This window comes from Calidris pugnax, unplaced genomic scaffold (genome assembly GCF_001431845.1).
Source record: "Calidris pugnax isolate Ruff unplaced genomic scaffold, ASM143184v1 scaffold105, whole genome shotgun sequence".
In the NCBI taxonomy this organism is placed as follows: Eukaryota; Metazoa; Chordata; class Aves; order Charadriiformes; family Scolopacidae; genus Calidris; species Calidris pugnax.
In genome coordinates, this window is record NW_015090857.1 from 1,385,049 (window position 1) to 1,399,944 (window position 14,896).

The 14,896-nt window shown below is 40.8% G+C and overlaps 1 protein-coding gene across 2 annotated transcripts; it reads left to right on the top strand.

Annotated features, from left to right (window-relative positions):
- Positions 1-225: 225 nt before the first annotated feature.
- RAB23 (RAB23, member RAS oncogene family) lies at positions 226-14,328 on the top strand. 2 transcript variants are annotated; one of them, XR_001412266.1, is made up of 8 exons: positions 226-326; positions 1,921-2,120; positions 2,938-3,023; positions 7,294-7,450; positions 9,459-9,541; positions 10,450-10,542; positions 11,233-11,456; positions 12,308-14,328. XR_001412266.1 is itself a non-coding variant. In XM_014943950.1 (7 exons), exons 2-7 carry the CDS (start codon positions 1,966-1,968, stop codon positions 11,370-11,372), a joined length of 714 nt encoding a protein of 237 aa, XP_014799436.1. In that variant the 5' UTR covers positions 226-326; positions 1,921-1,965; the 3' UTR covers positions 11,373-11,597. The 2 variants fall into 2 exon arrangements, 1 of the variants encoding a protein (XP_014799436.1); XM_014943950.1 differs by lacking the exon at positions 12,308-14,328 and having other exon boundaries at positions 11,233-11,597.
- Positions 14,329-14,896: the final 568 nt, after the last annotated feature.

A 14,896-nucleotide genomic window follows, 5' to 3' on the forward strand; every position in this document is an offset into this window, starting at 1 on the left:
GCGGCGGCGGCGGCGGGAGGGCCGGGAGGCGGCGGGCAGCCCCCGGTGGAGAGCGGTCTGTGCCGAGCCGGGGTCCTCCCTCAGCGCGGCCACCCGGAGTCCCGGGAACCGTGGGGTCAGCGGTGCTTGGCGGTAAAAACCCCCTATATATCCTAGTGTTTAATGCAAGCCCGTTACCCGGAGCCGGGGGTGGGGCAGCCCGGCTCTCCCAGCGCGGGTGATGGGCAGAGGCTGGAGAATCTCTGTGGTTTCCCCCCTCCTTTGGAGAGAGGGATCCTTTTTTTGTCCCCCACCGGGCCACCGGGGGGGAATTTTCCGCTGGGCAGGTGAGAAGGGAGAGTGGAAAAGCTTCTTTGGGGTGACGGTGGCAGAGCCCTGGCAGAGGCTGCCCAGGGAGGGTGTGGAGTCCCCTTCTCTGGAGATCTTCAAGCCCCACCTGGATGGAGTCCTGAGTGATGTGCTCTGGGCAGCCCTGCTTTGGCCGGGGAGTGGGACTGGATGGTCTCTAGAAGGTCCCTTCCAACTCCAACAATGCCACGATTCCGTGAGTGTGGTGGGAGCCCGGCACCGTGGAACAGGGCGATGCCTGGCTTCTGTCTGTGCTGCTTCTTCCTCATTAACAAAAAAAAACCACAACAAACCCCTCAAAAAACCAAAAGAAACCAAAAACCCAAACCACCAAAACTTGAATGAAATGTCTTTATATCTTTACGGTAAGCCAAATAAGTTATTCTCCATGTTTTGCACATTGGAATTTTACTTTATATAAAAATCTCCATGTGCGCAACACCCATATAGCACTATATGTGCGCTCTCTCTCTATATATATATATCACTATATGTACTATATGGGAACTTTGTTCTCCAGCAGCTCGGTCTCTGCAGTGTTGGCCAGTCTGGCCCAAACCATGACAGCTGTACATCGGCAAAATGGAATGAGAGAGGAATGAGATGGGCTCTCCTGCTGTGGCCACGTGATGTGAGATTGTGGTCATGCCTAATGTACTTAATGATGCAGACTTTGAATAACTTGTGGATTGAGTGTTGATAAGATCAATCATTGATCATTTTAAACAATTAAAAAATGTCTTAAAACAGCGGGATTATTCAGTTTCTTTTCCAAGGGATTAATGACAGGAGCAGAGGGAATGGTCTGAAGTTGGGGCAGGGCAGGTTTAGATCAGATATTGGGAAGAATGACTTTCCTGAGAGGGTGGTCAGGCACTGAAACGGCCTGCCCAGGGAGGTGGTGGAGTCACCATCCCTGGAGGTGTTGAAGAAGCGTGTAGAGGTGGCACTTCAGGGCATGCTCTACTGCCCGGGATTGTTGGTTTGTGTCTGTTTGTGGGGTTTGTGGTAGATTTTTTGTGGTTTTTTTTTTTATTATTTTATTGTTGGACTCGATTTCAAAGGTCCATTCCAACCATGAAGATCCTGTGATTCTGATTCTGTGATAATCTTCAGAATTTTTCTTTACCTAACTTCCCCAGAAGTACAAACGTAGACCAGTTCATAAGGACTGGATAAGGGGTACAATCACAGAATGATACAGGTTTATGGTGTCAGAGCATGGGTGTTGGTGTTGGGTGACAACACCTGAACTGGGTATAGAGAACAGTGGCTGAAGTTAGAAGCTGCCGTGCTCCAGGCTGGGTTGATCCTTTGAGCATCTTCTCTGTTAGCAGCGGAGCTTCAGGAACATAATCAACATATGACAATAGTATTACATAATTTGCCAATTAATAAGTGGCAAGCCAAAGTACAGACTGGTTAAATAACTCGCCCGAGGTCGGTTAAGGAGTTTGTGGCAGTGATGGAAATAAACGGTACTGACTCTGTGAGTCCTCGTGTGTGATCACTTTTCCTCTTGCTTCCTTTTTACAGCATTTTAATGAACGTAGCTCTTTACTTTGTTTACAGAATCAATAGTTTCCTGAATAAGCCGGAGTCACTTGGGCTGCAGAGATGTTGGAAGAAGATATGGAGGTGGCCATCAAGGTGGTGGTGGTAGGGAACGGAGCCGTTGGGAAGTCCAGTATGATTCAGCGATACTGCAAGGGCATCTTTACAAAAGACTACAAGAAGACTATTGGTGTGGATTTCCTGGAACGACAGATCCAGTACGTGTGAAACAGCTGCCATACTCTTGGTTTTTACCTTTCCCTCTATTTCTTTGTTCTGCTGTAATCTGTGATTTACAAAGGCTTGAAACAGAAGGCCTGCTGTCTCCAAAACACAGTAAAGGGAGTTGCTTTCTCTCTTGCACAGTGGGCTAAAATGATATCACTCTGTTTCCCATCCAAGACTTAGAATTATAAACGAAAAGCAAAATAAAATTTGGAACCTCTGTCGTGCTAAGATTTTTGACAAGTTTCCTTTGTATTCTACCACCCGTTGATTTTAATTTTTTAATTTTTTTTTATTTCATGTGGAGGAAAGGGAAGTGCTTATGATAATGGCACAAATTTATTAGCCAATATAGACTAGAATGACAGGAAAAAAAAAAAAATGCCATAGATTTAGTCTGTGTAATATAAATAGGTAATACCCAATTATGTTTGCTAAAATGGAAAATACTACGGGAATGAGAAGTGAGAAAATTCTCTAAATTTGTAAGCTGATTAAAAAGACAGAAGGGCCATTATTCAGACAGCTGAGTTTTGTTTTGAAGTCTGTATTTTTCCTCAGAGGGAAATGTAGAGGAAGAGGAAGATGTAATGTGGATGGTTGGGAAAGGGCACGTAACGTAACTGAGGGACTACTGCCATAGCGTGTCACAGAGGTGAACCATTACCAATATTGAACTATGTTATATTTAAATGAAGTTAAATTTGAACTGAATTACTCTCGTATTGTAGACAGAGAAGGATTTCCATGTCCGTTGGTTTGAATTGCTCTCGTTTGTTCTATTGATTACAAAACTGTCATTTATTTCAGAGTTAACGATGAAGATGTCAGACTAATGCTATGGGACACTGCGGGTCAAGAGGAGTTTGATGCAATAACTAAAGCCTACTATAGAGGTGAAAATACCATGTTTGTTATTTGGCAGTTGTTTTTTTCTGTCTGCACATTTCTAAGATATTTTCCTATCTCTCTATTAAGAATTTTAGTTATTTTGTGTGTGTGTAAAGCATGTTTAATTTACCTTTTCCAGGTCTTAAATGTTTTTCCCCTTCATGTAAGATCCTTGCCTTAATTAAGCATCACTTTATGCAGGATGCTCAGCGGTGCCCTTTGAAAAACAGAACGAAATGAGACCGATATCTGTGCAGAAACTTCACAGAGTTTAGCCATTCAGAAAATCAAATGCAAAATTTTATTTTTCCCCTCGAAAAGTGTTTTCTTACTTCTGTAAGATGTGTATTTGTAAATGTTCCAAAAACTGTTGCTGAGGCACTTAGAAATTAATCCAAGGGGGAAAAAAAAAGCCCACCAATTTTCCTAGAAAGCTAGTTTACCAGGCACAAGAGTTCTCTGGCTCGTACGGACTGCCTTCAGCGTGTTAACACAACAGGAAGGAAAGAGTATGTGCTTCATACGATAGAAACTATATTATTCAGTCATATAAAGGAAGGTTATCTACTTAGCCAGTTACCAATCGCATAATTAGGCTTTCTTTGCATGTAATTTAGCAACGGTTATGAAAATCTGTCCTTTTTGTTTTTTAACATGAGAGAGATAAATGACTTGGCAAAGATTCCATCACTAGTTCTTGTCAAACTTAATTACCTGATGTCTGGGAAAAATATATCATTACGGTAGAAAACCTTAGAAAAATGACCTCATTTAGAGATAAAATAATAGTTGTGCCATGCTGTTATAGGGTGGTACAGTCCTCTGACCTTTTTATATCTGGCAACTAATGGGTTTTTTTGTGATATTTCTGGTTGTCACTTGTAATTGATGATTACGATTTCTTCAGAGAAAGATAGGGGTTTTTTTTCCTACTTCTTTTGATCCTCTTGTGGAAATTGATCGTTCTGTTACTTTACAGCTGACAAATTGAGCATATGAATTGTAGAAGGTAGTACTTAATTCTCTTGGAGCTTCTGTTTTACTCTCGTGGCCTTGGGTTCTCTTGCGTGCTTTGCTCTCCTCAATTATTCCAAGCCAAAGTCTTTTTCTTGTAATCACTGGGACTGATATTCTGAAACACGGAGTGTTCAGAAGAACTTTAAAGTATGCTTACTGCCCTCACTTACTGTGTATCTTGAGTGTCTTGAAGTCTTGCTGGTGATTCAGGCCCAGCATGGTGCAGTTAGATCCCTACCTTCAGAACCCTGAGAGGCTGCTGTGAAATAGGACGTAGTCATCCTGTGGATACCCGTTGCAGACAGCTTGATGGATGCATTAGCAGTTCAAGCTATTAGGTGTGGTGACTGGTCTGCACTAGACTTTGACTCATGAAGGCCAAGGGAAATGGTAAGAGCCTGGAGTGCAATTTTGGTTTAGCATCAGGTCTGCAAGCACGATGTTACAGAAGCAAAAGGTCAAGCTTACTTTGGAAATGTGAGGATTTCATTGCTGATTATTGGAGATAAGGGGAGGGCACTTCTGAGGTAGGTTAGAGAGATGCTGGCTGTTTCTTCAAGGTCTGCCTCTGCCACAGGTCACTGTCCCACTGTCACTAGGGCTTACGCGTTCTCCTGGAACCTTATGTGTTGTCAGTTCTTCAGGGATCAGCAGCTCATCCCTGCTCATGCAGTGAAAGCTTTCTGAGCCCTTCTTCTCCAGAGACCAAAGTCATGCAGCCTTGCAGAGACACAAAATTCAAGCTGGCAGTGGATTTGGCACCTGGCTTTCTGTGGACAGGCAAATACGTGCAGCCAGTGGAGCTGCGTGCCCGTGGTCATCCAACACGGGGAGTCCAGCAGCCTGAATTCAGAGAGTTGAAGGAAGCTCTGGATGTATTTAATCATTTGTTGTTTATATTGTATCATGTGTCTCACCAGTTTCTATCTGATGGAAGTCACACGTTTTCTAATGGGCCAGGGGCTTCATGTGTCTCCTCAGTTTCTATCTGATGGGAGTCACACGTTTTCTAATGGGCCAGGGGCTTCATTTCTGTGCTAAGCCCATGTTCAGTCCATGTTAGGGATGTTTCTCAAAGGAGTGTTTGATCACTTCTTTGTGAAGCAAAGCATTCTCTTCCATCCTCTACCACTGGTTGCAGGGGTGGCTGTCGTTCGCAGCACCACCCATTCTGTCCGTGTTAGGGATGTTTCTCAAAGGAGTATTTGATCACTTCTTTGTGAAGCAAAGCATCCTCTTCCATCCTCTACCACTGGTATCTTCACTAGCCCCTTATTAGGTTTTTGGTTTATGTTCTCAATAAAACTATTGAGTATTTAGCAACATTCTTAAAAGATGAAAAGAATTTACCTAGTAAGATCTCTGCCCTGTAGCATCTTCTGCGGTTTGATTCCTAATTAGAGGCTGTTGTGTAATTCTCTTTAAAAAGCAATATGGCTGAGTGATTTTTACTGTTCTTGTTCACCGTGTTCCATGTTGTTATATCTAATTAGGTAAGGTCTGATGTTATAAGTCACCATGTTTTTACTTACCACATGCTAGGACTTTTCCCTCTAAACTTAACTATTATCAGTTATGTCCACGTTTTAGCATTCAGAAGGAGTGGGTGGAAGGAGAGAGATGACGTGCTTTAGAGTGGACACTTCACAATGGATTTCTTAAGTCTTAAAACTAAACAAGATGATGTTTACAGATGGAGAGAGTCTTTTAATAAATAGTCTCAAAGAACGTGAGAGGCTCGATTGAGCTAGACTGCGAGATGGGAGGTTAAATTCAGCGTTGACAAGTGCAAAGTTACCTGCTTTGGAAAGAATAATTAATTTTACACCTGTCTCACAGGATTCAAAGTGGAAGAATTGCATGTATCAGAATATGGTGTGGCTGCTAGGGAAAACAAACAAAATTTTAGAACATGAGTAATAGGGAAAGTTATGGAAGACCACATTGCTGCTGTGTATTGGTAGAACTTGATTTGAAATTCTGAGGGCAGTTGCTCTTATTATTCTGTATAAAACCATATCAAAGGGGTCTTAATGGCTTGCCAAAGAGCGTTAAAGAGCATAGGAAAACCTTGGTAAAGAGAGATTGAACCTAGCTGTGAAAAGATAAATAAAAGGAAACCTAATAAAAGAACTCAAGTGCTTTGTGTTCATAAATACAAAGACGAGTACAGGAATGGGAGATAGTTGGTGAAACTCACAGATAAAAGAAAATTCATATTGATGAAACATTTTTTGTGCTCTATGTAATTTGACTGGGATATTTGCCACAAGATAACATCCAAGTCTCAAAGACATTAGCTAGCTATTCCTCTTACACTCGCTTAGTAAATATCAAGTATATTAAAGGCATATAAAGTGTTTCTCCATGTGTTTATATGCAAAGAAGAGTGGTTTCTTGAGGATAACAAAGGGCTGCTGGGCAGTCAAAAGACCACTTGCTAATATTTCAAGAATGGAAGTACCTTAGTATTCGTGGGTTTTAACTCTTGTTTGCCAACGCTGTTACAAAACCATAACAGAGGTGGTACAAAACATTTCGTATAATTTATCATAGTGCTGTGAAAGAACGAGTATGAATTAAAAATATGCTTATTTTCTCCAAAAAGCTACTAAACCATCTTAGTATTTGTGGGTTTTAACTCATTTGCCAACGCTGTTACAAAACCATGACAAAGGTGGCACAAAACATTTCTTATAATTTATCATAGGGCTGTGAAAGAATGAGTATGAATTAAAAATACGCTTATTTTCTCCAAAAAGCTACTAAACCATTTACTTGAAATAATTGTGGCTTTCTCTGAAAGCTTTGAAGTTTTCTGCTTTTCAAAATCCAAACTACTGGAGCACAAAGAATAGTGCATACGGAAAAGTATTTGCTTTCTGGCCTCCCTTAAGCTGTCTGGAAAACAGGGAGCCGTAAGCCAACATCCCTTTCCTTTGTTCCAGCCTTCACACACCCTCTCCTGTTCCTTTCCCCAGCCCCGTGCTGGAAGTAGTTTGAAAGGTAACAGCCCCGTAGCCATCATGAAGAACAGGGATAATGATCAAAATAATCTGGAAATCTATTTTCATCTGGGGACATTGTGACCCTTGGTTTGACACAAGCTGGTGGTAAAAGTGCACTTTTATGGAAGAAACCTGACAAATCCCTCATATTTGAAATACATTACATCTGATTCTTTTTTTTTTTTTTCTTTAAATATTTGTTTGTTGTTTTGCATTTATTTCTCTTTGTAATCCATTTGTACGTTTTTAGGAGCCCAGGCTTGTGTTCTGGTGTTTTCTACGACGGACAGAGAGTCCTTCAAAGCAATCCCCACCTGGAAGGAGAAGGTCGTGAACGAAGTTGGAGACATTCCCACAGTTCTTGTGCAGAATAAGATTGATCTTCTTGATGACTCTTGTATAAAGAAGTAGGAGTTTTATCTTACCGTTATTTTTTTAAAATATTTGTTTGTTGTTTTGCATTTATTTCTTTTTTTTTTCTTTAAATATTTGTTTGTTGTTTTGCATTTATTTCTCTTTGTAATCCATTTGTATGTTTTTAGGAGCCCAGGCTTGTGTTCTGGTGTTTTCTACGACGGACAGAGAGTCCTTCAAAGCAATCCCCACCTGGAAGGAGAAGGTCGTGAACGAAGTTGGAGACATTCCCACAGTTCTTGTGCAGAATAAGATTGATCTTCTTGATGACTCTTGTATAAAGAAGTAGGAGTTTTATCTTACCGTTTGTGAAGAATAACGTATGCCCCCCGTTTATATGCATTTTAAAAAACATCTGTGGGAGTTTCTGGAGAAGACTTAGGATGTGTGGATTGTCAGACTTGTGCCCTGCACCAAAACGTGCCCTAAAAGCACAGGTGACAGGCCATGAGCATCGTTACTCGGGCAGGTGTGCTTGCCAAGCTCAGAGCTTCCTCTTTGCTTCAAGCCTTCAGAAGTAACAGCCTTAAAAAAAAAAAAAAAGAGGAATAGCACAAAGAGTTTGGTTTTGCCCTGATACAATTCTTGCTTTTTGTTTTTTTTCAATTGGAACTCCTAAAACTGTAAATTGGAACTGTAAAACTGCAAACTGTCAATGAAGTTCCACTGTCCAGTGTGGGGAGTGAATGCTAGCTAAAATGAAGTAGGAGTATTAAACAGGTTGCTTGAAAAAGTATCTTAATATTTTTTGCTTTGCTTTTCTTCAACTTCTTTTTATTGCTCATTGTTATCAAAGCATCGTAACTGTATAGAAATCCTTATCTGTTAATATTCTCAATCTGCATGGTGCTGATCCTTCTGCAGTGGATTTTTCTCTACACTTTCTACTCTCTGTTCATTGTGCCTGTGTATCTACGACCGATTTCATTCTTTCCATAAAATCAGCTTAACAAATGCTAACTTTTAGTTACCGCAGCACTTCATGTAGAAAACACTGCATGATGAATTGGATCATTTTCCACTTCTTTATTTCTCCCATCTTCCTGAGAGATTTAAATTGTTTCTTCTTTTTGTTGTTTCCTGCGCTGGCTTTCTTTGTTCTCTGTTTGCTCTCATTGATGCCATAAATCAGCTTCTGCTCCCTCTGCAAAGACTACTGAGGATTTTTCAAAGGAAAAGCAAAATTGCATTTGAACTCCTCCTTTATTCATGGTATGTCACTTAGGTTTTGTTCTCAGAACACTCCGTCTGCCTCAGCACCGTCGTCTTTCTGATGGCGTGATTTGCCTTGGGGAATTTTTCATAAGTTTTCCTCAGCTTTTCCTTAAAATTTAGTATAAGCTCTCTTTCACTTCACAGGAAAAAAAGTAATTCTTGATTTCATCTGCACTCATGTGATTGCATAGTGTACCGCTTTGTTAAAATATACTTAAGGATTGCTTTTTAGTTGTTATTTTGACTTTGCAGCAGTAATTGTGCTGATTCTAGTGCTGTTAATTACACACCCCTTCCTTTTGGGTTCACTGACGCCTGTCTTCAAACCCTGGGAAATGTTAGTTAATGAAGTCAATAAATATTGAAAAGCACCCATTTTTGGTCATGAAGAAACTGCATGTAAAATACCTTCTTGAATATAAAGAAGTTCCATCTAAACATGAGGAGGAACTTCTTTCCTGTGAGGGCAGCAGAGCCCTGGCAGAGGCTGCCCAGGGAGGTGGTGGAGTCTCCTTCTCTGGAGACATTCAAACCCACCTGGACATGTTCCTGTGGGACCTGCTCTGGGTGGACCTGCGTTGGCAGGGGGTTGGACTAGATGATCTCCAGAGGTCCCTTCCAACCCCATGTGATTCCATGAAATTAGGGATCAGTTATTTTTTGACTGCCTGAGTTTCTTAACCCACCTTTGTGGTTTAGCTCACCACAAAGCCATTTTGTCTGTTAAGAATAAACGCTGGCAAATTGCACAAATCGGTATATACCAATTCTTCTTCTTTTGTGCAGTGAGGAGGCAGAAGCACTGGCAAAAAAGCTAAAATTAAGGTTCTACCGGACATCTGTGAAGGAAGACCTGAACGTGACTGAAGGTAGGAGATGTCAGTCCTGCCCTCTGCCATACGCCTCTGCTCTGGAGCTCATCTCTTACTTCCCGTGGTGTTGCATGCTGTGGGCAGCCCTTTTGGTATTTCTTAGCAGCACGCTTTAATCGTAGCTAGAATTATTTGATATTGCCATTTCTTTGCGTACATCTTCCCTTTCTCTTCACAAACAGTCCGTAGCTTCAGCATTTAGAGGCGCCAGTGTGTTAGGGCTGCTTACTCCTAACCACTATCAGCAAGCACTGAAAATAAATTCTATGTAGCAGTTCAATTATTACAATATACAAACTGTAAGACAGATAATTTTGTTAATTATTAATAACTAATAATTGATACAAACGATTATTTCACAGTTAAATAAAGTACATTAAAAGATTGGGTCTCTTGCAGCCTGTTGTCTACTGGTGATATTTTACTACTACCCAAGTACCACTTTTTAATGTTGATATTTAATTTCATAGGACTACTCTTATAAAATTAATTCACTGTCTTTTGTGGGGTAGGTTTGAATAATAATGAATTGTAGTCTCTGATAACTAATTTTTTTGTTTAATCAGGCCAACTTAATAGTAAACTAATTGCTTCTCCTCTGTTATCATCATTCACCTTGGAAAAAAGATCTGCGAGAGAAAACGCAAAATGTTCTTGTATTGTCTTTACATGAGCTATTAATTACAGTTTTAAATAATCGTAACATATACAGGGTTCTGAAAATTGCCCTATAGTTGTAGATTTTTCCAAAATCCTAGGTAGATTGGTGCTAAAGTCGTGCTAAACCTGTGATGTCGAATGCACTTTTGTCACCACACAGAATTTTGATATGCAGGTGTTATAATTGATATGAGGATTATTTTTAACCATGCTCTGATGTACCTTTTTTCTTTTTAACATTGCAGTTTTTAAATATTTGGCTGATAAATACCTTCAAAGGCTGAAGCAACAAACGGTGGAAGATCCAGAACTAGCGCACACGAGCAGTAACAAGATCGGTACGTATATGTTAATAAACAACCAGAAAGTCTTTTGTGCCATCAGAGCTGTCAAACTGATGTACTAAAGCTTCTAGCTAATGTTTGGCAAGCACCTTGTTATTAAATTTGTTTAAGCAAACGTTGTATAAGGACTTGAGAAAGGATGCTCGTTGGGTTTTTAAATGTAATTAGTATTTGTGTTACTCATCGTGGTGCGGATTTACAAGTGATAGAATCTGGCGCGTAATCGGGCGGCCTTTGTAAACTGCCTTTTGTAAGGGATCTCTGAACTTCTGTAGTCCTTCTTTAAAGCCTTTCTGAGTCAGTTCATTTATTTTCCTTAAAACACTCCCTTTTTAATCAGGCTTCTTCCTTTTTCTCAGCAAACTTTAAAATTCTTCTGTTTTTCTTTCATCATATTACTCAACTAACCATAACTTTTGTTACCGTGCAATTAGTGGCGTACACATAGGCAGATGAGTGCACATGCTGCCTTTCAATTACATAGATATATATCAGCTTTAAATACTTCCTAGCTAGTAATTCCAGCTGGCTCTACTTCCAGTTTAGCTGCAAAATTGACCCAGAAATAGGTAAAGCCTTTAAAAAGTAAGAGGAATGTGCATTGCTGTGGAAGTGTTGTGTCTTAACCTATTGTGCAAGAAGTAAAAGGGATACAAATGCTTTTCTTGTCTTGAAATCCTGCAGGTGTTTTTAACACAGCTGGTGGAAGTCACTCCAACCAGAATTGTAGCACTCTTAACGGCGGAGACGTCGTCAACCTCAGACCAAACAAGCAGAGGACCAAGAAAAGCAGAAGCCCTTTCAGCAGCTGCAGCGTCCCTTAGTCTGCTCTCGGTGGAGGAGGAAACCCCCCCGGTGGATTGGATGAAGTTGTGCAATTGAGTTCCCGAATAAAGCCACCCCTAGAGGTATTTTTACCAGTGCTTGAGCAAATCTTGTGACAGAGGGTGGATTATTACATAAATTTGCCGGCACGATGGGTTTTTTTTGGTGTGTGGAGTGAGACACCTGCTGGCAAAACACAAAATCGTGGCTGCCCCCCCCCCCCCCCGTGCATTATTACATAAATTTGCCGGCACGATGGGTTTTTTTTGGTGTGTGGAGTGAGACACCTGCTGGCAAAACCCAAAATCGTGGCTGCCCCCCCCCCCACTGTGCACTTCATAAAAATTAGGCAAGCTTCTCCTTTTTCAAGGAATTATTTACCGAGCTATGAACTAGGTATTGCTGAATTGCAAAGCACATTTACCCTAAGGATAATACTCACAAGTATAGGTACAGACCCCGTAACGCTATGGCCCAAGGTAAAGTAGCAACCTGGCAACTCAATTTCAAAGCAGATGTTAGGGCTGGTTGGTCAGGACACTAAGAAGGTAAAGAAAGAGCAAAAAGAAGACACTACGTTTCATGCCTGACTGTATTAATGTGGATTTTGGCCGTTGTGTCAGTGCAATATACTTGTGTTGTGTATATGAGCACTAAGGTGTAAACATTTGGCAGGAATATTTAGACTGAATTCCACTGTCTACGTTACTTGGAGATCGGCTAACGATCACAAAATAACATCTTCCAAAAAAACAAATAATTCCTTTAAGAATGTCACATTTCAGATAAGGCTTTCCCAGCTGCCACTGGGACGTTTAACTTGCTATACTTTGGGCCCAAAAGCTTAGATTTAAAAATGTATGGTGCCAAAAATGCTCCTTATTTTTACCTAATGCTGTGCTACAGATGTTTTTTGTAAGTTTGTTTTTCTCAGTCTTAACAGGTGGAAAAGTAACACAGTCTTTGACGCTAGTAGTTATTCAGAGGGAACATAAAATCCTACTCCTGTTCAGATTTGATCGTTGTATCCTGTGTTGTCTATGGAAAAGGAACTCGTGGAGTGGTGTCACAAAATACTTATCTTCTTTGGAAAAACTTTTTCATCGATACCATAAACTAAGTTATGGAGGATCCAAAAAAACTGCAGCTGATGACTGAGTTACCTTAATGAGACATTCTTGAGTGTTCTCTCCAAGTTAGCTGCTGCTTACAGAAAACCTAATTCTGCAAGATCCAGAGACACGGCAAAAATTTTTCCAAGTGCTTAAGTAATTTTACAGAATTGATGTAGATGTTTAGGAGCCCAAATCTAAATTAAAAGTTATTTGGGCTTAGGCTCCTAAATCACTAAGGTGCTTTTAAAAATGCTGAGCAAGGTATCTTTTCTTTACCAAAAATAAACACTTTTTAATCCTCTTCGAGAGCATGCATGCCTTTAAAAAAATATCCATTTTGTTTACATGTTTTTGTATGGTATGATATAATTTTAACTTTCTAGGATTTCTACGACAAACCTGCCGGTGACAAATGCAAAATATGCTGCTTGAAAAAAATTCAGAGTTTTAATAGTTTTTTAAGTGGTGCGTGAGAATGAAAATGAGCTGAGTGATCCTGTATATTTTTGGAGGAAGGACTTTTCACTGTGTGAATTCCTGTAGGAAGCTTGACTGACTTTGTTTCTAAGTCAATGAGTATGAAAACTGAAATGGACTCTTGTTTTTTTCCCCCCCTGTCTGCAGGGAGAGAAGTGGGTGGCAAGTTATGCACAAACACTAAAGCTCTGTGAACTCTGTATTTCGTGTTGTTTACTGTGTTAGACTTTCTTTGGCAAAGCTGGTAGAGCATCTCCTGTTGCTGGCGAGAAGGTGGCCTTCAAGGCGCTCCATCCCCTTTGCTGTTGGAAACTGTGTGTTCTTCACCATAACGTTTCCTGTCTTTTCTCTTGGATAAAGGCCTTTCTTTTTGAACAAGTGCATTTAATCACTGGATGGATGGATGGATGGATAAATGGAGTCGAGTCCTATCCGTCTCAGCAATTTCAGAAGTAAGGTACTTAGGATAAGGCTTAGGATTGTGCGTCACGGGGGGTCACCTTCAGCTTCAGGAGGTAGGACGGAGTGTGTGCATGAAGAATTTTGACAACTGTTTTTAAGATGGAAACTTTCACCTTTTGTTGTCTGCCTGCGGGTGTAACGTTTTGTATTCATTCTTCTCGAAACAAAAACCACAAAGTGTCTGAAACATCTTTTTTTTTTTTGCCTTGTTTGATTTTGTACAGAGGACTGAAAAATAAGTCTTTATTCCGTATAATGACCATTTGTACTATGACATGTAATAATGTAGACATTATCACACAAGCCATTTGCATCCAACGTCTTGTCATTACAAACCGCTGTTTTAAGGACTGAAAACTCAGTAGAAACGTTCTTAGGTGGAGACTTGACAGACTTGCTAAATTTAGGATACGTTGAAATCTAGTACAGGTACTTTAATGTAGGAGTAGGTGTTTGCAGCATTGCATGACAGTGTTGATTTTGACCCAAAGTGGCTCGCTCTTCCCCGTGACGTTGCGGTGCGTGTTCTCCGGACGGAGCTGTCCACCTCGGCCTTTTTCTGGAAGTGCTCTGCATGCGACGCTGCTTGAAAATGGAATTTTTATCCTGCTGGGGTTAGTGTGTAGAGGTAAACCAGGTGATTTGCACACTGAGGGAATCCTTTAGGTATCCACGTCGCTACTCAGCAGGAGTAACTTGCGCTTTTTGGGTGAAGAGACGTGCCTAAACATTTTAGCCCTCGCACTGTCCCCTGGGAATAATTATTATTATAAACACTGCCCCATTCTCATTAAAATATCATATATTTTAGTTCCCGAAACCTACAGGTGCAGAGCTGCTCTGTGCCCCCGTGTGACTGCGTGGTGGAAGAGGGTGTAGCTGTTACACCGGCTGCCCGAATTGGGAGGACTGTTGCTGAACAGACAGGACTGTTGCTCTGTGAGACTGAGCTAATTGCACCCCTCTTTTGTCTGTTAACGTCTCCCCAACGGCTTGAGGGGTGTATTATCTCAATCTTGCCAAGGATGCTTTGCTTTCAGCTGACAGTGCTACCACTAGCAGAAAATTTGGGTTGTGGTTAATGCCTTGGTGAAAGAAGGGTTCCCTAAAGAGTATGACAAAGCATGTGTGGCTCCCCCGTTGTATCCATTCAGTGAATGGCCCTTCTCTCCTGCCACGTGGGGCACCGTCTGATGCGAAGCACTAACGCTGGGGATGGATTTCCCACTGGAAATAACAAATCTCAAAGTTGTGGGACTGAGCACACTCAGACTTGTGTGCCTGTGTGTCTGTGGTTAATTTAAAAAAAAAAAAAAAGGAATATTCCACATAAGACTGCTTTGGAATTAAGGCAGTGCTTACATTTTTGAGTCAAAATGCCCGATTACCATACTCTCAGTCTAATTCCCTGTTTGATTTTTTTATGCTTCAGTAAAATTAGTCTTTTTTTTCCCTCTGCGTTACTGGGC

Coding starts and splice junctions, on each gene's coding strand:
- RAB23 (XM_014943950.1), top strand. CDS start 1,966: ATGTTGGAAGAAGATATGGAGGTGGCCATCAAGGTGGTGGTGGTAGGG. Junction 7,451..9,458: donor GATGACTCTTGTATAAAGAA/GTAGGAGTTTTA, acceptor TCTTTTGTGCAG/TGAGGAGGCAGAAGCACTGG. Junction 10,543..11,232: donor CACGAGCAGTAACAAGATCG/GTACGTATATGT, acceptor GAAATCCTGCAG/GTGTTTTTAACACAGCTGGT.